The sequence below is a fragment of the Notothenia coriiceps genome, unplaced genomic scaffold (genome assembly GCF_000735185.1).
Source record: "Notothenia coriiceps isolate Sejong01 unplaced genomic scaffold, NC01 NC01_scaffold00000491, whole genome shotgun sequence".
NCBI lineage: Eukaryota > Metazoa > Chordata > Actinopteri > Perciformes > Nototheniidae > Notothenia > Notothenia coriiceps.
In genome coordinates this window covers 77,978-105,815 of record NW_011333192.1, presented here as the reverse complement: position 1 = coordinate 105,815, position 27,838 = coordinate 77,978, and the positions used below count along the sequence as shown (strand labels likewise).

The 27,838-nt window shown below is 40.9% G+C and overlaps 3 protein-coding genes across 3 annotated transcripts in view; 2 read left to right on the top strand and 1 right to left on the bottom strand.

Moving 5' to 3' along the window:
* Positions 1–10,064, top strand: part of LOC104954078 (WD repeat and FYVE domain-containing protein 3-like) — a 17,842-nt gene extending 7,778 nt beyond the window's left edge. The window contains exons 4-10 of the mRNA XM_010781135.1: positions 597–779; positions 4,119–4,212; positions 4,420–4,560; positions 5,283–5,501; positions 5,647–5,758; positions 6,519–6,717; positions 7,183–10,064. Of these exons, the coding sequence (XP_010779437.1) occupies positions 597–779; positions 4,119–4,212; positions 4,420–4,560; positions 5,283–5,501; positions 5,647–5,758; positions 6,519–6,717; positions 7,183–7,413 (1,179 nt within the window). The 3' untranslated portion in view covers positions 7,414–10,064. The remainder of the gene's footprint in view (positions 1–596; positions 780–4,118; positions 4,213–4,419; positions 4,561–5,282; positions 5,502–5,646; positions 5,759–6,518; positions 6,718–7,182) is intronic.
* Positions 10,065–13,363: 3,299 nt separating this feature from the next.
* Positions 13,364–16,478, bottom strand: LOC104953879 (protein HIRA-like). Its single transcript, XM_010780914.1, has 6 exons — positions 16,195–16,478; positions 15,310–15,471; positions 15,149–15,207; positions 14,517–14,622; positions 13,655–13,777; positions 13,364–13,565 (listed from the first exon to the last, which is right to left on the bottom strand). Exons 1-6 carry the CDS (start codon positions 16,335–16,337, stop codon positions 13,379–13,381), a joined length of 780 nt encoding a protein of 259 aa, XP_010779216.1. The 5' UTR covers positions 16,338–16,478; the 3' UTR covers positions 13,364–13,378.
* Positions 16,479–16,599: 121 nt separating this feature from the next.
* The window catches only part of hira (histone cell cycle regulator a), a 21,259-nt gene continuing 10,020 nt past the window's right edge, over positions 16,600–27,838 (top strand). Inside the window, exons 1-14 of the mRNA XM_010781125.1 lie at positions 16,600–16,670; positions 17,523–17,617; positions 19,296–19,391; positions 19,533–19,693; positions 20,799–20,966; positions 21,055–21,168; positions 22,213–22,283; positions 22,529–22,634; positions 23,102–23,323; positions 23,853–23,938; positions 24,355–24,546; positions 25,371–25,514; positions 25,611–25,827; positions 25,981–26,095. Of these exons, the coding sequence (XP_010779427.1) occupies positions 16,600–16,670; positions 17,523–17,617; positions 19,296–19,391; positions 19,533–19,693; positions 20,799–20,966; positions 21,055–21,168; positions 22,213–22,283; positions 22,529–22,634; positions 23,102–23,323; positions 23,853–23,938; positions 24,355–24,546; positions 25,371–25,514; positions 25,611–25,827; positions 25,981–26,095 (1,858 nt within the window). The remainder of the gene's footprint in view (positions 16,671–17,522; positions 17,618–19,295; positions 19,392–19,532; positions 19,694–20,798; positions 20,967–21,054; positions 21,169–22,212; positions 22,284–22,528; positions 22,635–23,101; positions 23,324–23,852; positions 23,939–24,354; positions 24,547–25,370; positions 25,515–25,610; positions 25,828–25,980; positions 26,096–27,838) is intronic.

Here is a 27,838-nt window from a genome sequence, read left to right as displayed (position 1 = left end):
CTTTGTATGCTGTAGGGTAGCTTGTGAATGTACTCCAGGTGGAACTAAAGTTTTATTTAAGTGTTGAATATAATTCAAATCATTAATGAAAATGCAGTATAAAAGTATAAAACAAATGTAATGGAGTGAAAATTACATTATTTACCTCTGAATTGTAGTTGGATAGGATTACCAATTAGCAACAAATTGAAATACTCAAGTGAAGTACAAGTCCCTCAAAATGGTACTTTAGAACAGTAGTTGAGTAAATCTTCTTAGTTACCGGTACTTTACACCACTGTTAATAAAGACAGTAACTTATATGATCCGCATTTGTCCATCACGATCAGCAGATTGGTGCGTAACTTCAAATGTTGCTGCTGCAGGGAATTGTGGGAGAGCATTATTTCCTGTCGTAAAGGATAGACCAATATATCCTTTGATAGCAAAGAAAGCCTTGAAGCTTCTTTCCTAACATCTACAGAATTCAAGCAGCTCTTATCATGGCTGCCACTGAGGAACTTCATGGTCTCATTTAAGAAAACCCTCCATAAGCAACAAAGGACTGGATAAAGCTGTTCAGCTGATGAACATAATGTGTGTGTGTGTGTGTGTAGGGGGACATTGTGTCCTGTGCAGGGACACACATTCACGTGTGGAGCATCAACGGCAGCCCCATCGCCAGCGCCAACACCTTCACGGGGCGCAGCCAGCAGATCCTGTGCTGCTGCGTGTCCGAGATGAACGAGTGGGACACGCAGAACGTCATCGTCACCGGACACTCGGACGGCGTTGTCAGGGTAACAATGGCAATAATACTTACTTGTGTATTCCTTGTTTCTAATTTATGTTTTTCTTGTTGTGCTTCTGCTTTTTTTTAATATATATATATATATTTTTTTTTTTTTGATTGAGTCAGGCACACTGATTTTACATTTATACATTCAATATATATATTTTTTTCCTTTCCCCCCCTCCCGGTCCTAGTTAGTAAATTAAATAGCTACATAAATAGATACATGTATAGGTAAAAGTAATGAAGAAGATNTTTTTCAGAACTTTGACTTTTTTAAGTTTTTACAGAAGAAACAAACTTTGCAACAAGGGTGTGATTTGTCATTGCCTTCCTAAGTAAACACAGTGTGTTGTAGCATTTTAATTTAAAACATAAACCAAAAATCTGAATCAGACTTGAATTGGATAAACAAGACAAGATCTACATTAGACTTTCAACTGAGATTCCTCTCCCCTCTGAATGGGTTCAGCAAACGCTGACCACACATTAGTTCATGGGAATAAATGAGTAAATGCAGAGTGAGGCGTTACGTCAACAGAATTCATTTACTTTGGCCTCTGTTAGAAAAAATAATATCCAAGACAGATTAAAACCAGCCTAAAGGCAGAATGAATAATCATCACACACCCTCTGCACTTTCTTTTTAAACAAACACACATACTTGTGACAGCATGCCAGCTTCACTTATCCCTTTACTTTTCTATTCACTCATTCATATTTTGTTGGTGACATATGATTGGAAACCCCTCGTGTTTTGTGTGAGTAATATAACTCATTCTTTTTCTTTTTTTTGGAGTCAGGAACAATGAGTTTAATGTTTTTTTTTTTTCCCCTTTCCCCCCCTCCCGGTCCTAGCTAGTAAATTAAATAACTAAATAAATAGATACATGTATTGGTAAAAGTAAAGTAATGTAGAAGATAATATTAAAAGAAAATGAATAGATAAGGAAATAAAGAATAGAATACATGTACCCATATACTCACATATGTATACCCACATATACACATACATGTGTGTACATACCCACACATGTACACATGCACATACATGTACATACATACATTTATACAAAGTCATACAAATAAAAAAAATACATAAAAATACAAAATAAACAGATAAAAAGAGACAACAAAAAAAACATGCACATACATTCCCCCCCTTTCTTCTTAATTTAGTGTCTTAAGTTCAGCTATGTAGAGCCCCAGACAGAATCAAATAGTTTTGAGGAGCCCCTCAGGTTATATTTCATCTTCTCCATGTTCAGGTACATCTTTAAATCTTCAAGCCATAGAAATGCTTTAGGTGGTATAGAAGATTTCCATTCTAGGAGTATTCTTCTACGTGCTAATAGAGATGCAAAGGCTATACTGTCTTTAGTTTTCCTCTTCAACATTCGATGGCCAGGTAGTACTCCAAAAATGGTAGTTTCTGCACATGGTGTCAATACCACGTCCAAGGCCTCAGTAAGGTGTTTGAAAATGCTTGTCCAGTATCCTTGTAGGCGAGGACAAGACCAAAACATATGAGTCATGTTTGCTGGTGACGTGTGGCATCTGTTACAGGTATCCGTAACATTTGGGTATATTTTGGAGAGTTTAGAGTTGTTGTAATAGATACGGTGGACAACTTTTAGTTGTATAAGATTGAGCCTGGCACAGGACGTACTATTGTTCACTCTCGCTAATGCGCCATCCCAGACCTCATCATCTATGGCTTGGACTAGTTCCTCTTCCCAATCTTGTTTGATTTTACCAAGAGATGTTTCTGTGACACGGGAGACGGAATTGTAAATTCTTGAAATCAAACCTTTTTTGGTTGTTAGAGTGTCCAGAATTGAGTCAATTATTGAATCCGGAGGGATATTGGGGAAGGAAGGGTTGTTCAGTTTAACCCAGTTTTGGACCTGGAAGTAGCGAAATAGATGAGTGCCTGGGAGGAAACATTTGTCAGAGAGTTGGCTAAAGCTACCAAATTTTTTTTTTTATGTAAAGGTCCCTTACTCTGATAAGACCTAATCTCTGCCACATAGAGAAGGCCCCATCAGTGTAAGGGGGGAGAAAGAGATAGTTGTTGTGAATGGGACTATGTATAGAGGATCCACAGAGTCCATGAGCCTTTCTGAATTGGGACCAAATTCTTAGGGTGGAAACAACAATCGGGTTATTCGAATTTTGAGTTGGCCAGCTGGGTAATGTAGATCTAAGCAGAGCCAAGAGTGAGGTATTAGGACAGGATTTGGCTTCAAGCTCACACCAACTCAATGTTGGTTCCTTAGTCCATAGAGTTACTTTGTGGATATTGGCTGCCCAATAGTAGTGTCTTATATTTGGAAGCGCTAATCCTCCTGTAGATTGTTGTCGTGCTTCTGCTTTGATGTAGTATTCACTTGTTAGGCTTTTGTACAAGCCTTTGCTAATGCATGTGGCAGGTCTTAAGGTGTGGACAATAAATAAGCAGCAATTAAAAGTTATGAAAGGAATTGCAATATATTTGTTGTTATCCCTTCTCAGGCCAGATAAATATCATTTATTATGAAGGCGCTAAAGTCTAAATAATTTAATTTCTTCATTAAAGTAGCTTTGTCTCTAGGGACTTGGGAAGCGAAAGGTAACCGGTTCAAGTCCTGATAGGACCAAGAGGCAGAGTGCAGAATGTCTCCTCCTGGGCACTGCCGAAGTGTCCTTGAGCAACTCTTAACCCCCAACTCCTCACTCTGACACTCCTCACTAATGCATGTGTATAGACCCTATTTGTGCATTTGGGTATTTCGGCCTCCTGTGATATGAGAAAGAAGACGATGCGCCTTTATTAATCCCTGAGGGGAAATTCTGTTTTTCACAGTGTGTTGAATTCACACAGTCCAGTACAATTACAAACATTCATAGGAATACAGATATGCAAACACAATTTGTTTTAACATAGTAGTGCCAGAGCGAAGGGGCTACCAGGTTTGGTATGAGCGGGACTTGAACCGGCGGCCCAGACCGAGCCGTTGCCTCACAATAAGGATTCTGCATCTGACCCATCCTAGTCTGAGGAGCAGTGGGCTGCTATTTGGTTCAGAGCCCAGGGAGCCGTGTAGGGTTCGATGGATTGCTCAGGTGCACCTCAGTAGTACTTGGTCATTCTAGGACTTGAACCGGCGACCTTCTGGTTCCCAAGCTAAGACTGAGCCACCACCGTCCTGAGTGACATAATGTAAAAAACACTCCAGAATGGGATATAGAATTTTCCCTAAGGTGTTGATACATGATTTCTTAATCTTGATTCTACACTTTATAAATGTGCTGTGATTTAAATGTTACTTATACTTAATTTAATCTCTCTAATATTATTTTGTAGTTTTGGAGAATGGAGTTCCTCCAGGTCCCAGAAACCCCTGCTCCACAGCCAGTAGAGCCAGATGTGCCTGACTGCTGTGCTGACGAGAAGATTGGTGAGTGACAACATGAATACAATCAGATTAACTTCAGTTAGTATGGCAGTGACATGTCCCAAAATATAACAAGGCTTCTACACACTGAAAGTGTCTGAAGCGTGGCTGATGCACCGTCTTTGATTGCTCATATTTTATTTCTGTAAGTATCGATACAGTTCATTTGACTGTGTTGATTAACTCTGTCATTTTGAACTTTTCCCACAGAAGGTGGCGTCAGTCAAAATGGTGAGGAGGACAGCAGCGAGTCGGATGGAGACGAGCCGAGCCTGAGTCAGGAGCCCAAAGCCCCTCACAACCCCTCGGCAGGGGGCAGCCAACCAGTCAGCGCCGTCCACAGACCCAGAGGTACTCCACTTGCTGCCCCTCCCCCCGATGTTAGCACATTCACTCTTTAGCTGCTTTCAGCTGAACTAAAGCTGCTCAATTTTAGATCTCAGCAGCACTTTTGACTTAAAATGTCTAAATCATTCACAGCTCACTCCAAAATGTGTTTTCAATAAGCTGCGTTGTATTTCAAGTCTGTACCAAATGTCATTTGTTTTCCCTTTCAAAGCTTCTGTTGAGGTTCCTGTCTATAATCATATTGAATGCTTGCATTGGAGTAAAACAAATGTAATGCTCAAAGAACAGCGTGCACTTGAATAAGATGATTCATCGATTGATTTTGTTATTTATTTTATTTGTATTAATGTTGCTTTTTGATGGCTAAATATAAGGGTTTCAATCAATTAATATACTCGCAATTCTTTGCAACCTGTCCAAACACGACGTATCGCAAACCAATCGCACATATTTATCTGTTTCTACTGTACCTTAAAGAAATATTTTTGAAGTTTTCAATGTTACTATCAACATGGGAGTGGATAAATATGATTACTTTATACAAAATGTATGTTTAGAGTTGTGGATACTGGAGCAAAATTGGACTCTCTGCTCTCCATCCAAAACCCTCCTGCTTGCTTGCTAAGTCGCTCTAGCTTTGTCATCACCAACATTTATTTCATGCTAGCCAGATGATGCTCCTGCCATGCTAACGCTCACATTGCTGACCTGACACTCCCTTTAAGGTCCTCCAGCCCGCCCCGGAGCCTCGTGGTCGATGGACAGCAGCTCCGACGACTCCCACCGCTGGTCCGACAGCCTCAGCGTCGACGAGAAGGACGGCTTCGTGTTCGTCAACTACTCCGAAGGCCAAACTAAAGTCCCTCACCCAGGCCAGGGCTCAGTGCCGCAGCCTCTGCATCCTTCCTCCATGGACCCACGGGCGTTCAACCAGCTCAGGACCGGTGGGTGTCCGCAAGATTCTTTTTCTGGCACGGTGTTTCAGCTCCTAAGAAAACGCTACGGAGGAACAAGGGGCTCCATCAGCTGGACAAAGGAAGAAAGTGTCTTAGTTTCATTGTTTAAGTCTTTCTCTCTGTGTGTGCACAGGCTACAGATGGGAGCGCCAGCTGGTGTTCCGGAGCAAGCTCACCATGCACACGGCGTTCGATCGCAAGGACAACGCCCAGCCAGCCGAGATCACATCCCTCGCCATCTCCAAGTAAGAGAGCAACAAACTCAGCAGCTACGTTCTAAACACTCGCTGTAGACATCCGGAGAGCTTCTCCTACACACAGTATTTGTGTTTGAGTAAATGGTAGATGTGATGGACAGTCTATCAGATAATGATGAGATACAATTCACTACATATGTTTGATTAAAATGAAAAGAGAATTGGTTTTAACTAGATCAAACTGATTGCTCAATGATTTCTGATGGACATTAGATACAGGGCTGTCAAAAGAAAAAAGGAAATGTTTTCACCTAAAGTGGAGGTTGACTAAAATCAAATGCCTTTTCATTGAATGAACTGGAGTAAAACTATGAAGAATACATGTCAGCAATAAGTACACTAATCTAAATCTAAAAAGTATCCGCCTAAACTGTAAACCACACATCAGAATCTTGAATCTGGTTGGGGTCCCACAGAGCTGACATTTGCAGCGTTAACAACTGAAGATAAATATATGAAATAGAAAAGAGTAGACTTAAAGTGTTTCTATTCAAATCCAGTCTAAGACAATATTTGTGTACTAAAAGCGATTAATCAGAAATCTTTTTAACGGGGAAATTGACACCGTTATAACTGCAAAGGTACGCTGCATATATAAAGGCAAAAATAACAATCTAAAACTAATTAAATGTAAAAAAGTTATCTAACAGCTTTCACTTTAAATCCATTCAAAGCACATTTTTATTAAAAAAGTGGTAATCGCTGCCGTGTTCCTCCCCCTCCTCTCTCCATTGTTCTCCCCTCTCAGGGACCACAGTAAGATCCCTGGTGGGGGACGGGCGCGGTCGGGTCTTCAGCTGGTCGGTGAGCGAGCAGCCGGGCCGCTCGGCAGCAGACCACTGGGTGAAGGACGAGGTGGTGGACAGCTGCTCCGGCTGCACCGTGCGCTTCTCCCTCACCGAGCGGCGCCACCACTGCAGGAACTGTGGACAGCTCTTCTGTCAGAAGTGAGTCCTCCAGTCATACTTCAGTACTGTTCTACACTTAAACATGGACACTGTATTACTTATCCCTTTGTAGCCCCTTGCATTTCTTTTCTGCAGAATGAATATATGACATAAAGGCAACTTTAACATACGCATTTGCTTTGGAAACCTTGTGTTATAAGTTATATGTTCCTCTAGTTTTTGTCACTTTTAATGGTCTATTTAGTAAAAGTTCAACATATTCATCAATGATGGTATTTCAGCTTTATTTGAACACTGATTTTGCAGGACAGCAGTGCGCAAATTTCAAGTATCTTGCATCATTTTCTGTGTTGCCATCTTTGCATTGACTTTATATGAAATTGCGTCTCTTTGCGTACAGTGATTTTACAAATAGCAGTATTTTAGATAAACTTCTCTTTCTCCTGTGAGGGCCTGTATTGTCCCATCTTCCAATGTGCGCTCTGTGTCCTCCTCGCTCTGCAGGTGCAGTCGCTTCCAGTCGGAGATCAAGAGGCTGAAGATCTCGTCTCCGGTGCGGGTTTGTCAGAACTGTTACTACAACCTTCAGCACGAGCGAAGCGCCGAGGACGGCTGCAGAAACTGAGCTCCACCTCCAGGAATCTCCTCTTCCTCCTCCCCCATGTCCCACAACGCTCTCCCTCCAGCCCACTCACCCTTTATCCTCTTGTACGTCCAGTAACACGTGCACAGTAACGCACTGACAGACAGAAACAGGAGCGAATGTCGGCGGTCTCGCGTAGGGGGTGGGAAAAAAACATCTGATCAAAAGGAAAGGAAAAAGAAAATCCCCACTTTGACGACCTACACACCTGGAGGAAGAAAAAAAACAAAAGCAAAAACACCTTTGATGTGGCGCGCTTCAAACAATCACCCGCCTTTTTTGCTTTGATCAAGAACCCGTTCCTCTTTCACCGCGAGACGTAACAAACTTGTTTATATTGTAAATAATAACCATGGCCTTTTTAACTCTAAGAAGAGCAAACAGAACAAAAAATAAGGTCAAAGAGTTAAAAGAAATTGCTTGTAACATAGCGTTGTGACTAACCACTCCTGGCTTTAAAAAAAAAGTAACTAAATGGATTGTGTGTAGTCACGGCGAGGCCAGAGCGAAGGATATGAATGTCAATAATTAATTTCTGTGACTTTACTAGTGGGACTAGGTATGCAACATTTTTTTAATTTCTTTATCAATTTTTGTTGTTGTTTACAAATTGTATTTTTATGTGTTGCCCACAGTGTCAAGCCATCGCCATCACAGAAAGATTTCATATCGTTTTTGTTGCCAATTTCTTTCAATTTTGATGATTTTTCTTTTGATCATCTATTCTGTCCTTTATATGAATTCCCAATTGGAGAATTTTGATTGTTGCTGCTGTCTGAAGACTGGACACGTTATCATTTCAGATTTTATTTTAAAACCATATCACTGCGTTTCAATTATTTTTCTTTTGTAGAAAACACAATTGAAGATATGAATAAGTTCCCGTGATATTTATTTTCCATCTCGGTTTTTCCTAGTTAATTCTTAAATTGCACATGAAAAAGGGATTTTCTTTTGAGTGTTTCTTGCTGTTATCCTCGTGTTGGCATTATTACAGTAAACGTGGCACTCCACACACTTTATTCTCAGTCCTTGGTCGAAATGTTTAAATTGCATTAGCAGCAGCCGCGCACCTTTCAATGAGTTTATTCAGTACAAACAGAAATGATTATATACTTTGGAGTACAAACACCCCAGGCCGGAAATACAAAATATCTCTAAGGTGTTTTGTCTAAAAAGTAAATGCTTTTATATTTGATCAATAATGTATCCTGATTTGGTTTCATTATCAACGCAATTTATGTACTTTAATTTCATTTAAAGCCTAGAGGAATTCATCATGTACAATGGCCACTGTTTAACAATTTACAAGATGTTTTTTCGTACATTTCTGAAATCATGATCTCGTATGATATTTGAGGTTTTTTAACGCAATATTCACGAAAAAAATCTGATATTGTTCATTCATATTGGAAGGGAAAAATGATAACATGGGTAAAGGAAAGAACATCTGTAAAACCTTTTATTTTATATTCTGATGCCGTTCATTTTTGTTCGTACAAAAATGTATTTTTTGCCAAAAAGTCGCCAAAGTGAGATATTTTCAAATTCAAGCATATTTTCTTTTGATGTTAAACAACAGCCAGAACAACAGTAAAGACATGTTGATTCAACAGTAAAATATTCCATAAAATAAACAATGTTTGGGACTGATTGACCCCCATACAAGGTCACCGTGTTGACCACTAAATATCAAAAGTCTTTCTGATGTTTAATATGACTTTTATTTACATGAGCTTGAATTAAACAACAGAAAACTGAATTTGTTAGGCTTACAGGTGGCTCATGTTCCACCATAAAACACAAATTTGACTGCTTGATGGCTGCTGCTGCTGCTGGGTTTAATATTTGGACATTTAGAAAGTGTTTTTGTTTTTATATTAAGTATTCATATAGTTTCTCCTCTCTCCATGTTGTTTTCGTAGTTCTGTGGGCAACAACTGTGCATTCAAGTGCTGCTTTCTTTGCATTTCCTTTTTGTTTTCCACACAGCATCTCAAACATCTAAAAAGAAAAGAAAAAGAAAACACTTTAATATTCACCACCACGGCTCCATGTTGTTCTAATAATCATATGCACTCTTGTTATTGTCTTTATATCATTCTGCATTGACGTACTGTTATTTAGCGTGCAATCATGCCACCTAGCTGAAAAAGGCCCAGTAGCCTTTTATCAATCAAGAGTCCCTTTGCACCTTCACTTGTACAAAAAAAGTCAAGAGGAATTACAGGTTTTTATTAAATGCAGTTTTACGTTGTTATTTTAAGAGAAAGGTGAATTTCACAATGAACTGTACAAAGTATTTATGCAATTATAACTGGTTTTAGATTTTTTTTTTTATGATTATTGCGATTTCAGCAAGTTTGGTTACTTGTTGCATGTCTATTAACACAGCTGACTTTCTGTGTCAGTGCATTGTAAATGTTCTCGGCATTATCATTTTGTTGGTTTTTATTCTTTTATGGATTTTTTGGAGGCATTGTCTGATGAGTTGTGGGTGTACTTTTGTACTCTTTATGGAAAGAATTCAGGACAAATGAGAGAAGAAGAAGAAAGAGAAAAAAGTGGAAGTCTTTGGACTATTTTGGTGGTCCTGTATTAGACTGCATTACTACAGTATCTGGTGTGCAATCTGTGCTAGCTGAATGTTCCTTGTATATTTGTGTTCACTTCATCCTACAGGACGGAAATCAGTAGAGTAACCTCCCCCCCCCCTCCTTACAGCAACAAAATGTTACATAATGCAATAGATCTGGTACTTATTCTGTTAATTTCATTTCAATAAATAATTGCTGTTTACCACCAAAAAAAGACTCAATTATTTTCAATCTTTTAATGTTTTGTTTTTTGTTTTCTTCACAGACATCCAATAAGTGCACTGTGTTTTACTGGTGAAAAAAATAGAAAAAGACATGTAAAGTAAATAAATCCTAAGAACAGCTGGCATTATAACAACGTGGGGGGACAGAGCCTTCTCCGTCGCTGCCCCCTCCCTCTGGAACTCACTCCCCCAACCCATCAGAGACTGCCCTGACCTCACCACCTTCAAACAACTCACCTCTTCAATCTGGCTTTTAATGTGTGAATGTTCTTGTATTGCTTGATTTTAATTAGACTAACTATATGTATTTGTTGTTCTTTTCTTTTCACTATCTTTGTAAAGCGACTTGTAAAAGCGCTTACAAAATAAATGTATTATTATTAAACAGCTGAAAAAAATTAAAATTACAAAAGCTGCGTTAACGTGAAAAATAAAAAATACTCAAAGAGAAACAACATTGATGCTCTGTACTACATACAAGTTACAAATATATACGGTAGATGAAATTGTGTAAGGTTGCCCACTTACAAATAAATGAACAGTATCATTTTAATGGTAGGTTTATTTTACTAATGAGAGAGAGAATATCAAACAGAATATCCAGAAGTGTACATCATAAAAGGGCTATACATTCATTTGCATATCATTTTGGGAAATAAATATTTGATCCCCTTGCAACCAACAAGAATTCTGGCTCCCACAGACCGGTTACATAAGTCATCTTCCTTTACCTGTATAAAAGACACCACAGAATCAATCAATCAGATTCCAACCTCTCCACCATGGACAAGACTAAAGAGCTGTCTCAGGACCTCAGGGACAAGACTGTAGACCTGCACAAGGCTGGGATTGGCTACAAGGCCACCAGAAAGCAGCTCGGTGAGAAGGAGACAACTGTTGGTGCCATTATTTGGAAATAGAAGAAAGACAAAATGAGCATCAGTCGCCCTCGGTCTGGGGCTCCACACAACATCTGGCCCCGTGGGGTATTGATGATCGTGAAAAAGGTGAGGGATCAGCCAATAACTACACTGGAGGAACTTGTGAATGATCTGAAGACAGCTGGGACCACAGTCACCAAGAAAAAACTATTGGTAACACACTACTAGACCATAATGGATCAAGTCCTGCTGCGCCCGCAGGGTCCCCTGCTCAAGAAGAACATGAAAAGCCCGTCTGAAGTTTGCCAATGAACATCTGAATGATTCAGAGAAGGTTTGGTAGAAGATGATTTAGTCAGAAGAGCCTCAAAACCTTCAAGATTGGGAGAGGATCTTCAGAGAGGAGTGGACCATGCTCCTTCCTGAGATGTGCACAAACCTGGAGACCAACTACAAGAAGAGTCTGACCTCTGTCTGTCCAACAAGGGTGTCTCCACCAAGTACTAACACATGTTCTGCAAGGGGATCAAATACTTATTTCCCACAGTTAAATGCCTATCAAATTGTATATTTTATATAATGTCAATTTCTGGATTCTCTTTTAGATATTCTTACTCTCACTGTTAAAATAAACCTACCATTAAAATGATACTGTTCATTTGTTTGTAAGTGGGCAAACTTACAAAATCTGCAAGTGATCAAATAATTATTTCCTTCACTGTACATATATATATATTTATATATACTGCTTATATACCATAGATATATACGCAATCACACATTCTACAAACAGAGGTGGGAAGTAACTAACTTCAGATGTGTGCAGATCCTTTTAAAAGGGTTAACCCACACAAGGCTCCTGGACCTGATGGCATCCCCTGCCGTGTTCTCAGGGTGTGTGCAGTTCAGCTGGCAGAGGTGTTCACAGACATCTTCAACAGGTCCCTGCTGCAGTCTGTAGTCCCCACATGCTTCAAACACCCCACTATCATTCCTGTCCCCAAAAAGACAAAAATCACCAGCCTCAACGACCACCGCCCAGTAGCACTCACCTCCATCATAATGAAGTGCTTTGAGCGGTTAGTCAAAACCTTCATCACCTCCTCCCTCCCTGACTCTCTGGACCTCCTGCAGTTTGCCTACAGAGCAAACAGGTCCACAGACGACGCCATAGCCCACCTGGAGCAGAGGAACACATATGTGAGAATGCTGCTCATTGATTACAGTTCAGCCTTCAATACCATTGTGCCCTCCAAGCTGGTCATCAAGCTCAGAGACCTCGGGCTCAACAGCGCCCTCTGTGACTGGATCCTGAACAAGAAAGCTCGACAGTGGCTCTTCTTCCTCCGCAGGCTGAGGAGGTTCAACATGGACTCCAGGATACTCTGCAACTCCTACAGGTGCACCATAGAGAGTATCCTGACCTTCTACAGGTGCACCATAGAGAGTATCCTAACCTTCTTCAGGTGCACCATAGAGAGGATCCTAACCNCAAAGCGCAGCCCGTAACAAGGTGATTTTAACCAATGCCCGACGTTTATGTAGTTGCACGTGGTGATAAACTTTCCGTAGTGACGGGCTTGCCCATTCATACGTGGCCATGGTTTTCTTTTTTCTGACTTCACCCGTTTGGGTTTGAGGCGATCGCTAACATTCGTGAGTGGTGAGCGCGTTTTTCAGTCTGGCTCGGTTTCGATAATGTTTCGCGGTTTATACGGAGCTACACGGTACAATCGTTTACGCGATGGACCGACCATAGACGATCGGAGAACCAGGCCTCGCGTCGAGGTGCGTCGTCCTCGGCCGCCCCGCGCGCGCGGCTAGACGGGACACCGCCGTCTCGTCTACCTCGTTCATGCAAAAGCAACTCGTCTCTCGGTCCACCTGTCTTTGTCCGTCATCCTTGTACGTAACTGCGAAACCAAAATGTTCCCAAACCGGAGACTTCAATGATGCTGGAGGATTTTCGAGCTCAACTTTATCTGCGTTTGCCATTTCGACAGTTCCTCAAATTACTGACTACATTTGAACGCATCCCTGTGACCAGCTCTCATAGTATGCCTCTCGTCCAATGAAATGACTTGCTCGCTCTATGACGCGTTGAACCCAATGTGAGCAAATTACTCTGAATGCTGCGACACATCACCTGAGATTACTTCCAAAAAGCTGTTCACGTTCTCAATTTTTTACGTTTAACGTTATATTAGTTCAGTACACTTCGGTACACACGTGTAGCAAACCGAAGGGCCCGGAATAATTTCGGTACGGGTACTTGTACCGTTACACCCCTAAGGGCTACATAAGGTTTGTACAGTCAGTACTGGGTTGTTAGTGACTCTTATCAGTCTGAAATCATTATAAAAGGAATAGTTTGCTACCTTCGTTGACAAGGAAACGGGTGTAGATGAGCAGCCAGTAGCGATACTCCTGTGCTGACTGCAAAGTCAGAGCAGACGCCAGCTGATTCTCCAGGAAGGCTAACGTCATGCTCTGTTGCAGGTGGTGAGGGGTGGAGGAGAGGCGGGACGCCAGCCGACCAGCACTGCAGGGACCACAGACATGTTCTTTATTTACTCATTTATTACCTTTCACCTGGAGATAGAAGGGGGGGATTAAATATTGCTGTCATACTTGAGGTTGCGTCCCTGCATGACAGCCAGTGGCCCTGAGGACACAGGTGCATCCTGGGTAGGTAGGCAGCTCCTGAAGTCAGCACACTGGACCATAGAGTCTCCTTTATCCGCTATTAACGTCCTGTAAGAGAGACAGTATAATTATTTAAGTTTACTCATTCACTCGGGGGGGGATTGAAAAGGGGGCATTGGGGAGTTCTTGGTGGTGTGTTTGTGACGCTCTATGGAGGATTATAAAGTTATGGCAGATAGCCCTCAGCCAGTGTCTAATCATTCAAAATGACCTTCATTTATTTTATATGACTGACAAAATCTGAACGTTGACACGAACCTCTTACTGTCACATAATAAGCAAAACAGATTAACATTGGCTACCGCCATTGGCACATGTCATCTTACTGATGTGCCGATGGCGGAAAATATGGCTAACATCGGCAGATGCCAATATCACAACCTTTTCCCCAATGATAAATGCTATCCATCACTTTTAGCTAGCTATTTGAACTGTTCTTCATTGCGTTTCGGTAGCAATTTCAACGGTTTAACCATCACTGTTAAAAAGATTTATTTATTACATTTAGCCAACTCTTCGAACTGTTGATGCTTTTAGCTAGTTTTTAAAACATTTATCCATTACTGGAAGCTAGCTATTTTAACTGTTCTTCTTTGCGTTTCGCTGGCTTTTCAACTGTTTACCAATTACTTTTAGCCAACTGTTACAAAAGTGTGTCTATAACTTGTAGCTAGCTATTTCAAACGTTTTTTCTAGCCTTACTTTTAGCAAAGGGTTTTTTCTACCCTTACTACCAGCAAATCCTGGTTGGGAATCAGCGCTGTCAGTCCACTCTTTAGTGTCTCACCATGTCTCCAGTGAGGAGCTGAAGCAGTAGGACTTTCCGTTGGAGAGTCCAACGACTGGAACGCCCTGCTGGGTCAGCAGAGACTGAGACACTGTGGTGTCAGCACCTAAACACAAAACAAAATGTGTTCAAGGGTAGACAGCATGACTGCATTTTCCATACTCACTGAAATTGTATTTTATAAAAGTTCAATCATATAAATAAAAATGTGGTTTTGAAGCCATCTTCATGTGAAAGAATGTATTTTTTACATTCATTAAGAAGATTCCAATAAAACATATTGAATGTACTTGAATAGGTTAACATTTTAATAACTACAAAAGTTTGATATCCATCTCATGTATGCAAGTTAAACAGAGCTAGGTTCATGATGTGGTTAGCCTAGCTTAGCATGTAGATTGAAAGCAGGGGGATCTGTTAGCCCGGTTCTATACAAGGAAACACCTCTACTTTAGTTTTGCTCTAATTGGCAGTTATAACAGTAAATTAACTAACACTTGACAGAAATGAAAAAAAGTAGGGTGCTGGAACTATTTGTCAACACTTATCACACAGGCATGAGATTGATATAGTCAACCTTGAGTCCCACAATGTTGAATGCTCTGTGTCAATCCCATTCTGCAGTGTCTTACCTGGTAAAATGCTCAGCAGAGACTCGTTCTTCACCAGAGCCTTTTGTTTATGAACATCCCTGCAAACAGACAGAAAACAAATGAACATCTGGATAACAATCATCATAATGCCTAGAACAATCTAGCACATGTGATCTCCAACAGAATGTATCCGGGCTCACCAGACAGACAGCGCAGCCCCAGCCGTCAGAGCCATGACAAAGTGGGCCGAGCAGTGCAGAGCTGACACAGGCGTGGCCAGCTGAATGGCAGGAAGCAGCCGCCGCCCACAGGAAGAAAACACTGACAACATCCTGTCCTGACAGGCAACGGCGAGGATGTCACTGAGGGAGAGAAGAGTCAGAGATGTTGTTTTATTTATTTACAAAATCAATTAATAGTCCAGTTGCCAGCCTATAGAGTCCTATGGCGAACTCGGAAATGTTGAGTACCCCAAAGCTTTATGTAAGAAATGTCTGGTACAGGTCCCCAGCAGATAGAAACTGCCAGATGCTAACTTGTTGGACAATTTGCGCAATTAGCATAAATTGCATAAATTACCATTTGCAGACAATATCTAAATAATTGCTTGGCCAATTTGGAAAGTGTTGGTGTAGTTTTGGAGGTTATTGAAGACGTTGAATCATTATTATGATCAAAGTGCCCTAACACTTTAAAATCAAACCAAAATTCATCTACATCAGCCCCTCGGGAGTACACATATGGCCACTTTCTTGTTAAAACTGACATTTCTATATCTTGGAATTGTCAGAGATTGATCCAACATCCTCATTAACCTCCAAAACCACACCAACATTTTCCAAATCAGCCATGCCATTTTGTAGCTATTAGTTGCATATGCTTATTAATGCAATTTATGCCAATTGTGCAAATTGGCCAACCTATGCAAGTTAACATTAGGCAGTTTATTTGTGCTGGGGACCCGTATTATACATTTCTAACACAAGACCTTTGGGTTACTCAACATTTCCCAGTTCACAATGCTGGCAAGTAGACTACAATGAAAGACAGCTGAGTGTGTGTGTGTGACGCGCTGAGCCTCGTACCTGCTCCCTGCAGCAGTGACCACTGAGCTGGGCAGCAGTGTGTTCCAGTCCCGTCCGTCTCTGGAGCATCGCAGCTGGCTGAGCTTTGAACCCGCAACTACCGACACCTCGTTCTCCACCTCCAGGAACATAGATGGCTCCATGCTTACCTACACACACACACACACACACACACACACACAAGTTTCAGCGTTTCCGTCAAAAGAAATTCAATTTACCAGACAGATGGGAGATACTCTGGACGAATGTTATCTGCGTTTGTTATCGAGTTATTTAATTGATAAAAAGGGATATTAAAGAATGACATAATCAAGGCATGTATATTATTTATATTTATATAGAGACATTTAAGCCTGCATAACTGCTGAGCTATCTGTACCGAGGTGCGCCTATGAGGCACCAGTTATGGCTAGTTTGAAAGGATATGCAACTTGTCCCATGTCAGGGTCTAAGGACAGAGGGGGTCGTATTCTACGGTGGAGAGAGTCAGCAGCTTCAGGTTCCTCGCTGTCCACATCACTGAGGACCTGACATGGACTCATCACACAAACACCATCACCAAGAAAGCTCGACAGCGGCTCTTCTTCCTCCGCAGGCTGAGGAGGTTCAACATGGACTCCAGGATACTCTGCAACTCCTACAGGTGCACCATAGAGAGTATCCTGACCTTCTACAGGTGCTCCATAGAGAGGATCCTGACCTTCTACAGGTGCTCCATAGAGAGCATCCTGACCTTCTACAGATGCTCCATAGAGAGTAGGGCTGCACGATATTGAAAAAAACTGACATTGCGATATTCTTTTCCCCTGCGATATATATTGCGTTTTTTTTAACTATATTTAACCGGATGAAGGATTTTAGTCACAGACGTCTGGATCTTAACTGGTTGACTCATCATACCTTAAGTCATGATCACATGTCATGATAATGCAGGTTGCTTACCCTCAAATAAGGGGGTTCATCTGTGAATGAAGAAGAGTGGTGTCTAGAAGGGATCCAAGAGATTAAACGTATAACATTAAACTATAGGAAGCTTCATTATCACATTAGGGAATTAATGTCACTCCACTCAAGTACCCCTGACATGAGAGCCGCGAAAGTTTTCCTTTTGTAGCAAGCAGCAAAATAATTGTAAAATGACGTGTGAGTTAATTTACCTACTTAATATCGAACGCCCTAATAGAGAGGATCCTGACTGGCTGCATCACGGCCTGGTACGGTAGTTACACCCTCAACCGTAAGACTCCACAGAGGGTGGTGAAANTGATTTTAGTAGTGATTTAAAATAAATCTGTGAGGCCATATTGACACTGTGTTTTACTATGTAGATTCATCGGTCCGAGCACAGTGTTCGGGTCAAGCAGTAAGCTGGCCAACGTGGAGCAGTGGAGGTGTGTCACCATCCTGAGGAACCACACCGGAGGTAATACACAAAACACAATTAAATATATGTACTCGAACACAATACTTCCAAAAATGCATTAAATAATTGAAGCAAGCGGCGAAAACCCACAGTAACACAAAATAAACCACATTAAGACACATCACAGACCTTCTGTATTACTCACTGATATCTTAACTTGTGCTGCTGCTAGATATTCCCGTCCTCTGTTAGAAGGTGTAGGTGACCGACGGATGATGAAGAATGGCTGTCCATAGTCTGTTACCAACTGTATTAATTCTTCAGTATGAAGAGTAGGAAATGAACATGTAGAATATGTGTGGTAACTGTAATGCAAAGACAAAGCAGGGGGGAAAAAAATACCTTTTTATAGTAAGGGGATGGCAAGTAGCAATGTTTTGGGTTTTCCACCTCAACACACAGTAAATCTGATTGAAAAGCACAATCAGGTGGCCTATGCTGCCCTCTATTGGCCACAGGCCAATATAGAATAGCGGTGTAAATGTAGGATTACTACCCATTACCAATAGTGGCGAAGTCCCTCCCCTTCCGGGGGACCTCCATGGGACCTTATTTTGGAAAAATCCTGTATTGAAGTCAATGGAGAGAGAAAGATTATCTTTTGATTCTCTTTGAATTGTGCAAAAAATTACACATATGATGTTTGTCAATTTAAAAGATAATTTTGCAAGTCAAAAAAATAAAAATGTGTCGTAAAACTGTGAAGTAACACATTTTTTTGTGTGAAGCGCTCAATTAACTACATCTCTGGTTTTGCATACGTCACCAACACCAAGATGGCCGTCACGTTAGCACATTTCACTTCTTTCTTTCAGAATGAGGTGAAAAGTATTAAAAGAGGTGAAAATCACTACAAGTCTGGGCATGTTGAGAACTGTACATACACACAAGGGGAGTTAGTCGGTTCCGTAAGAGCCAGCATGCGGGACCGGGATTCTGGGATTTGTAGTCTTTCTAGTTGCATATTTTTCATAGTCTTATATTTCAACAGTTTTACGACAAACTGTGACTTTCTTGACGTGGAAATTATTTTTTAAGATTGACAAACATCATATGTGTAATTCGCGGTACAATTCAAACGGGATCGAAAGATAAGTTTTCTCTCTCCATTGACTTCAATACATAATTTTTCATAAATAAGGTCCCATGGGTCGGAAGTAGATGGGTGTGACTTCGCCACTCTATGGTCATTAACTCACAAGTAATCACACATAATCAAATAAGAACAATGTAGTCTATGGAATGACCAAAATGTGTGAACAAAAATTGGCCCTGCACTTAACTTAGCTATACATTATGCAAGCAAACATAATATCACTGAACATGTTGAGTCCACTCCCCATGTTGCCTCGTAGTCTGCATGGCATGGCTAGCTTAGTGGCTGTTGCTAACTGCCATATGTTGCACAGTAAGTGCTATATATAGAACGTAAATTCACCAAAAACTCAACTGAACTGTCTACATACTTTGCCATGAACGCAAACGCATGTCCACAAGACAAAAAACAAAGCTAGTGACTCTCAGTCAACAGTACGATTGTGCATGTATTTGCAATCCAGTACTTAACAGGTGCGGTATGGATGAGTCCGTTAATGCTTCTGGAATGGAGATAATGTGGAAAAGTCCAAGTTTCTGGAACAGCGGGGGGTTTATACAGTGTGTGTGTTTTTGTTTATAGATGTGATGGACGTGGCGTGGTCTCCTCATGACGTGTGGCTGGCCTCCTGCAGCGTGGACAACACCATCGTCATCTGGAACGCTCGCAAATTTCCAGGTGGGACAATTCCCAGAGCTAACCTCTGCAGCCTCAAAGCTGGAAACAATTTCTTTATTTTTAGGATAATAAAAAGAAAACATGTTCCACAGAGCAGGAAGACTTCTCCCTTATTCTTGTCTGTCTTCTGTGTGTCCCCAGAGATGGTGACATGTCTGCGAGGACACACTGGGCTGGTTAAAGGTCTGACGTGGGACCCGGTGGGGAAATACATTGCCTCCCAGGCCGACGACCACAGCCTCAGAGTGTGGAGGACAATGGACTGGCAGATGGAGGCCAACATCACCAAACCCTTCAGCGAGGTACAGAAACTCGTGAGCTGTGTGTGATGGTGTTGTTGGAGCAGGTGGTTGAGTATGAAAGGTGTACCTTACAACTTATTAACTTGGTTTTTATTTCTGTTTAATTATACAAATAACTATGCCCACTTTTCGCAACGGTTTTCATTCGGCTGTATCTACAAACTAATTCATTGGATGAAAACCTCAAACTTTATTTCCCAAATATGATATTTCATAATATAGATTTTAATTTTTTAACAAAAATTAGGACAGAAAAAGAAAGCGAGCTTGCGTGTGTCATTGTGTGAGTGCAGTGTTTCCCCTACCATTATCTTGGAGGGGAGCTGCGCCCCGCCAACGGAGCCCCGCGCCCCCCCTGAAATTCAAGGTGTTTAAATAAAAAATTATAATTTCTTTTTATTTATCCTTTTTTAATATATATAGCACCAAATTGCAACTAATCTATATCTACTGTCACTTTTCACATTGAACATGTGCTCTTTTATTATATTTGTAGTGTTTTTGACCCTAAGAAACACTGATGCACCCCCCAAAAGCAGGAAACCTAGGGGAAACACTGGAGTGTGTCACTGCCAGTTTGGGAAACCAAAATCCACCCACAGCACAGTCATAATCCCTAGATTGACACCACCTTTGTGATATTTGAAGCGGAAGTGCATCAGAATAAAAGGCTAACACTAGCCTATAACAGAACTCTATCACAGTTGCATGGCTGCGAATCACCACTGTTAAGCTAAAGGCGGTTAGTGTTCAGCATGATAAAGTTTAGAAGTCTCAAGTCTTTTTTTGATCACACGGAAGCTTCACACAATCAACGGTGGGGTATTTACTGACATATTTAATGTCGTAGAACAAAACGTGAACATTTCTACAGCTTGTGTTAAACACAGATCTTATTTCAGGTATCCAAAAACACACGTAAAAAAACAAATTAAATAATTTCCAGGTTTAAGGACTCATTCCTGCACCACTCTATCACATAGAAACACACTCTATTTTTGTATGTAAGTGTTTACCCAATTTGCCTCGTCTGTGCATTCATCCACACCCACAGTTCACCAATGAGGGTTTGAATAATTTTCTCTGGTCTCTCTCTGTGTGTCAGTGTGGTGGGACGACCCACGTCCTGCGTCTGTCCTGGTCTCCAGACGGTCAGTATCTGGTGTCGGCTCACGCCATGAACAACTCCGGTCCCACCGCTCAGATCGTGGAGAGAGATGGCTGGAAAACTAATATGGACTTTGTCGGCCACCGTAAAGCTGTCACAGTGGTGGTAAGGACGTTTTAGACACATGATCAGACTTTTAAATGTAAACCAATCGTATCTGCAACTTGAAAATATTTGGTTTCTTTCTCTGTAGAAATTTAACCCAAAGATCTTTAAGAAGAAACAGAAGAACGGCAGCGCTCAAAAACCTGGGTGTCCGTACTGCTGCTGCGCTGTCGGCAGCAAAGACCGGTCGCTCTCCGTCTGGGTATGTTCACACTTTGGTTAATGTTATAAAATGGCAATATGTTTAAATCGGTACCAGGGATGCAGGTTCCTCAGTCAAGCTGCAGATATTTCGGCTTGCTTTTGTCTAGAGCTGCACAATTAATAGATAATTTTTTACCCAATTTGCAGTATGAGCAATATTTGGCAAAGGGAAAATATGATTTTGTAATTACAACTGTGGTGTTGCAAGGAAGTCTTGGTCTAAACACAGCACTCCACAGATCCTCTTAGAAATCACACCATGTCTTGTCTTTATTTGGATCCATTAGGAGCATTGTCTACGTTTCCTTGGGTCCACACACGTTACATTTTTTTTTTACATTTACACCCTGTTGCCAGATAAACATAACAAACAATAACAAACAAAACGGCTAATATCATGTTATTAACAGTCAAGTGTGGAAGTACGTTGCAAACACGCTAAAACGGCCCAAAACACTCCCATTAAGAGATACGCACTGCAGTTTCAAAAAATGATGCAGATGGGAAAACACAAATGTGCCGAAAAGCATGCAAAGCCATCCGTCAACTTGAGCAAACGTTTGCTAAAAGCGCTGCATAAACGAAACGCTGCAAGAAGACGCTAAAAAGTGACGCACACAGCTGGGACCGGAGCGCTTGTTGATGATCTGAGATTATATGGTGGTCGCACTGTCACTGTTGGCAGAGTTAGCTGTTTTGTAATTGTAAGTTTTGTCAGTATATTTAAAATGACTATGTTAGCTACGTTAGCTAGCTAGCTTACAGCAGATCTGCAATAAAATCTAAAGGAATCATGCGATCACATTGTTAAACTAAGACAATTAAACTTAGGTACCCTTGAAATGACAGGGTTTAAACAAAATGTATGGACATGCAAGAAAAAAAAAAATTAATCATTTCAATATCCATTTAATGAATAAAGCTTCAAACTATTTGGTTCAGCCGTAGTATTTTATTTAAATGATTTTGCAGTATATAGATCTTAAATATGTAAAAGTAACCAGTTAGATTATAAAGCTTTCTGTCTGTTGCTCTTCTTCAGCTGACCTCTCTGAAGCGCCCTCTGGTGGTCATCCATGATCTGTTTGATAAATCGATTATGGACATATCCTGGTGAGTTGTGTTGGTGTTGGGATCAGGTTCAAACCCCACTGCAGTCAGCATGTCGTTGTGTCCCTGAGACACTTCACCCCAAATGGCTCCTGTGGGGATTGCCCACAGAAGTCGCTTTGGATAAAAGCGTCTAACAAGTGACGTGTGTGTGTGTGTGTGTGTGTGTGTGTGTGTGTGTGTGTGTGTGTGTGTGTGTGTGTGTGTGTGTGTGTGTGTGTGTGTGTGTGTGTGTGTGTGTGTGTCAGGACTCTGACAGGTCTGGGGATGTTGGTGTGTTCGATGGACGGCACTGTGGCCTACCTGGACTTCTCACTGGATGAACTGGGAGACCCACTAAACGAGGAGGAGAAGGTTAGACACTCATCATGGAATCACATCTGGCTGCAAACACGAACTTAGTTATTTAGCTTAACAGAGTGGTGCAGTCATGACGTATTTTTGTAGGCTGGCTCGCAAACTCATTCCCAGGTTTTAGGACTCGTGCTTAACTTATAAACAAATAACTTCAATTAATCTAGATTAAGCCTTTGTGGAACTTTGCTGTTTTTTCTCTTTTTCTGTTGACTGTTATAAAAATAAAGTTAAACAAGAAAACATCTTGGTTTTGCCTTAAAATGTAATTTTTTTTCTATCAAGAGAAGCACCAAACCAAAGAAAAATGAAAAAAAAAATGAACCTGCCCAACCTTGTTACGTCGGCTTTTATTTCCCTTCCTTTCTTTTGTCTCTAATTTGTTGTCTTGTTGGATGCTGTCCTTTCCTCCATCCTTCTATCAAGCCCAAATAAGAACAATTTCCTGTAATTTCTCTGACATACAGAACAGCATCCATCAGAACATCTACGGTAAGAGTCTGGCCATAACCAGCACAGAGGCTCAGCTCTCCACCACCATCATCGAGAACCCTGAGATGCTCAAATACCAGCAGGAGCGCCAGAACTCAATCCAGGCCAACTCAGGACCGGGCAGCGCCGGGCCAGAATCCTCGGCCCCTAAACTCAACAGCATGATGAACGGAGAGTCTCTCGAGGACATCAGGAAGGTGGGACACTAGATTGAAACATCCCACAAGCTGCACAAAGTGTTGAGTTGGTTCAGGATACAAACTAAGATTTTCATTGAATTAATCTTTTTTTTTCTTCATTTGTGTCTGATTTTCATACCAATATTTTAGAAAAATATATATTCACAAAATCAAGTTTCAGAATCTGCAAAGATTAATAAGATATAAAAAAAACACTCAATTTCATCTAAATCCTATTTGTATCCAAATCTATTTATAACTTTGGGTTAAAGGGGCCCTATTACATCTTTTGGAGTTTTCTCTTTGTATGTTAATGGTCTGCAAAGACTACAATCCCAACGTTCCCTCCAGAGGGAGCTTCTCTCCCAAATGTTTATATTTATATTTAGATAGACAATACAGAGAGATTAGATAAAGATTATAAAAACGTTTTAGAAATAAAAGATAAATATCAATGACTACTATTTCAGGACTGTATTTTCAATGGTTGGCAAAATACATATTTTTGGAGCTTACATTTTCTTGGACTTATGTTGTCGTCTTGCAGACCCTCCTGAAGAAACAGGTTGAGACGAGAACTGCAGACGGACGAAGACGAATCACACCGCTCTGCATTGCTCAGCTGGACACTGGGTAGGGAAACGATCATGTCAACTTAAAGATATATATATATATGTATGTGTGTGTGTATATACACACACATATATATTTATATATATATATATACACACACACAATTTATTGTTAAGTAAATGTAGAAACCTTAAGTGCAAAATAAACAATTTAACATAATTTCCCATTTATGCAAAAATGCCAAATATTTAATAATTAAAATATATATTATTCTTTTTTTTTTAAAGTGGATGATTGAGTACATTTGTTAAAAATACTAATACTATTGTGGAAATACATTGTCCATTTTGTCAAAGTTATTGTAATTATTATTGTTTAAATCCCTTATGGGCTTCTTCACTGAGAGCTCTACACTCAGCATGTTTAGAAAACATGCAGAGGAGAAAGCTCACCAAACAGTTTCTCTTTCTGTGCAGGGATTTCTCTCCCGCTCTGTTCAACAGCGCTCCCATCCTGCCGTCGGGCTCCTCCATGTCCAACCAGCTCACCTCCCAGCTCAGCTCAGACTCCAGCCCAGGGCAGGCCTCTTCTCTGGGGCTTCGGCCCATCCACGACCCCATGCTCACCTCGCCTCCACCCAACAGCGCCACGAAGGGCCTGGAGGACGGGTACAAGCTTTTTTTTCTTTTCTTGTTTTTTTTTATAGGCTTGTACAATTCCTAACTGGAAAGCTCGCTCTTTTGAACACATAAATGCAACAAAACAAAACAAATGATCAGTTTATAATGTGATGCTATTGCACTATTTCTTAATGCTCTTTATGTTTTTCATGTTTGTAAAGAACTTTGAATGTACCTATATATATATATATATCATTTAACTTGCCTTGCATTATATGCTGCTTTGGTTATCTCACACACTTTTTCCTCAAGACCCAAAAGCAGAACACTCTATTCATACTTTGAGAACTGGGTTTCTGGTGGCTTCCCCAATCCAGTCTTAACCCTCCTGTCATCTTCTGGTCAAATCTGACCGATTCATTACTTCCATCAATTGTAAAGTTGTGTTTTACATTTGATTGCTTCGAGGCCTTATGATATCCTCCAAAGTAGGCATTTGAAGATAAAAACAAAATGCTGATCACAACTTTCATTGAAGTGTTTGTGTGTAGTCAACTTGTAACGCCTATGATGTTTATTTCTGGTCAAAAGCGACTGCCATAGGAAATGAATTGGTAACCCTAGATGATATTCCTCCATCAGCTAGTACACACCCACATTTGACAAATGTTCTGTGTATATTCTTTGTAGGTATTCGTGTAAATCTGTACTCTGAGACATTGTTTGCAGCTTATAAGTGTGTTAAATAGAATTTGGTGAAGATTAATGTTTTTTGTGCTAATGTAAGAGCAGTTAAAACAGACAAAACACCAAAGTAAGGAAGGAGAAACAAACATGACAGGAGGGTTCATGTCTGTTTCCTTGCATTCCAGTCTGAAGTCCAGTCTGCTGCTCACTTCTGCCTCCAAGATCGAGCCGATGAAAGCTTTGGACTCAAGGTTCACAGAGAGGTCAAAGGCCACAATGGGGGTCACAGCCGTCATCTCCTCCATCTCTGGACTCATGCCTCTGGACAGGTGATTGACTCAAGTGGTACAGTGTGAGGATAAAAAAAAAGCTCAAAGATGACGTAGAAAACAAAATCTTGACTTATTTTTATCGTCAACCAGCAGGCCCAAAGACGGCCTCTCCGCTCTGAAAGACTTGAAATCCAAAGACGACACCAGCAGCGACAGTGAAGACAAAATGGCCTCGATCAACAAAAACCTGATGTTGGGCAAGAGGAAGCCCGAGCTGCTGATAGATGTAGGAGAGGTGGTGGAGAAGAGGAAGAAGGGACGGCCCAGGAAAGACAAGATGGCTGCACCCACCGCCCAACCATTCACTCAGGTAACGAGATGGAGGGAAAGATTGAAAAGATTGAGATTACAAATGAACTTGTTAATCAATGAGAACTAAGAGAACCATTCATTTATTTTATAAAACACCATGATTAAACCTTGGAAAAGAGATAATAAACTGAGAGTTCCCTTTTCCTGTCAGATAACTCCCACAGCAGAGCGGGAGCCAAGCAGGGTGGCAGCTCCACCTCCTGTAGCTGCTCTCAAACTGCCAACACCCAGTATAAAGAAGACCTTCAGTCTGCAGGTAACATGCTGTTCTGTGTGTGTGTGAGTGTGTGTGAGACAGACCTGGCTAGATTACCACTATGTTCAGATTTTAGGTTTGCAATCAGCTGTGAAAGTGCTATTTCATATCTAGTTTCTTTGAAAACAGCGTCACTTTAAACTCATTCGTAAGTCTTTGATCTGTACAAATTCTCCGCTCAGGCAATGCTTTATATATAAATGTCAGCGTTTCCATAAAGCCGGTATATATCGGAATAATCAGTAGAAGCCCGGTAAAAATAATATGCTGTAAGCACAATTCAGAGTGTATTCAAAAAAGTATGAATGGACAAGTTGGCATCAATCAATCTATCAAAGTGTATTTATATATCCCAACATCACAAATGTTACATTTGTCTCGGGGGGGCTTTACAGGTTCAAGGTTCTTTATTTTTCATACCAACATAGCTACAGTGTAGTTATGCTGATGACAATCTTGTCACAGGCTTCTCCAACAGAGCAACACAAAACACAGAAACAGAAAAATATAGTGCAAGTAAATAGTAAATACAAGAAGAAAAAAGTGAAATAGTGCAATAAGAGTCTATATGCAAGTCATTGAAATATGATATATTAGGTAAATAGATACATATTTTTTAAGTAGCAGCCAGATGAATATTGTGGATGTTGTTTCAACAGTTCAGGTGTTTAACAGTCTTTTGGCCTGTGGGATGAAACTGTCCCTGAGTGGTGGTTTTAGTCGTGATGCTGCGGTAACGCCTGCCAGACGGCAGCAGACAGAACAGTTTGTGGCTGGGGTGATGGGGGTCTTTGATAATCCTGAGGGCTTTCTTCCTGAGCCGCTGGGAGTAAAGGTCCTCCATGGATGGCAGCTCCGTCCTGGTGATGTTCTGTGCTGTTTTCACCACCCTCTGTGGAGTCTTACGGTTGAGGGTGTAACTACCGTACCAGGCCGTGATGCAGCCAGTCAGGATCNCATAAATGATCGTGGTGAAGATGATGATTAAATTAGGATTAAAAATCGGTGATTTGTTTTTATATCACATCCGACGGGAGGAAATTCAGCAGCTCTCACTACCGATTTTTAATCCTAATTTAATCATCATCTTCACCACGATCATTTATGTTTATGTTCGCCGAATTGACATGAATGAAATATGAATATACTGTAGTCAACTTCATTAAAACGTTATTAACGTGCCTAAACTCAGTAATTCACAATTTCTACGCATGACAACACACTTTGTCCGTGTTTGGCTCTCTCGCCGCACAGTGAAGCATTCCCGCATTGACGTCACTTCCGGCTTCCCCCAAAACGTCAAAATGAGTCAAAGGAATTGCCCCGCGATGTTCGAAATTATTGATATTTATTGGAACGGTATCGCACCTTCTTTTTTAAGATTATGGTTCGAGATGACTAGTAGCCCAATATTTCATTGCACAACAGTTGTTGGGAGGCTGCCACAGGCTCTTTAATGTCACAAGCTTGACCTCGGCAAACCCCAGGGCTGAGTTAGCGAGCCCAAGCCTTGACTCATCAAGGCGGCCGCCACCAACGCTGTCCTCCGAGGCACAGCTCCTTGTGCCCCTACCATCTCAGGGCTCTACAGTAACGGTTGCCAGGTTGCCATTGGCAACCATTCAGAAAAAATGTCAACCACTTCTTGGCCTTTGGTTGCCATCAGTGGCAACCAGTTTTTAACATAAAGAAATAAGGACAGCAAACAGCTAAATGTGCACCCCAAAATAGATAAATGTTAATTATTTGTTTT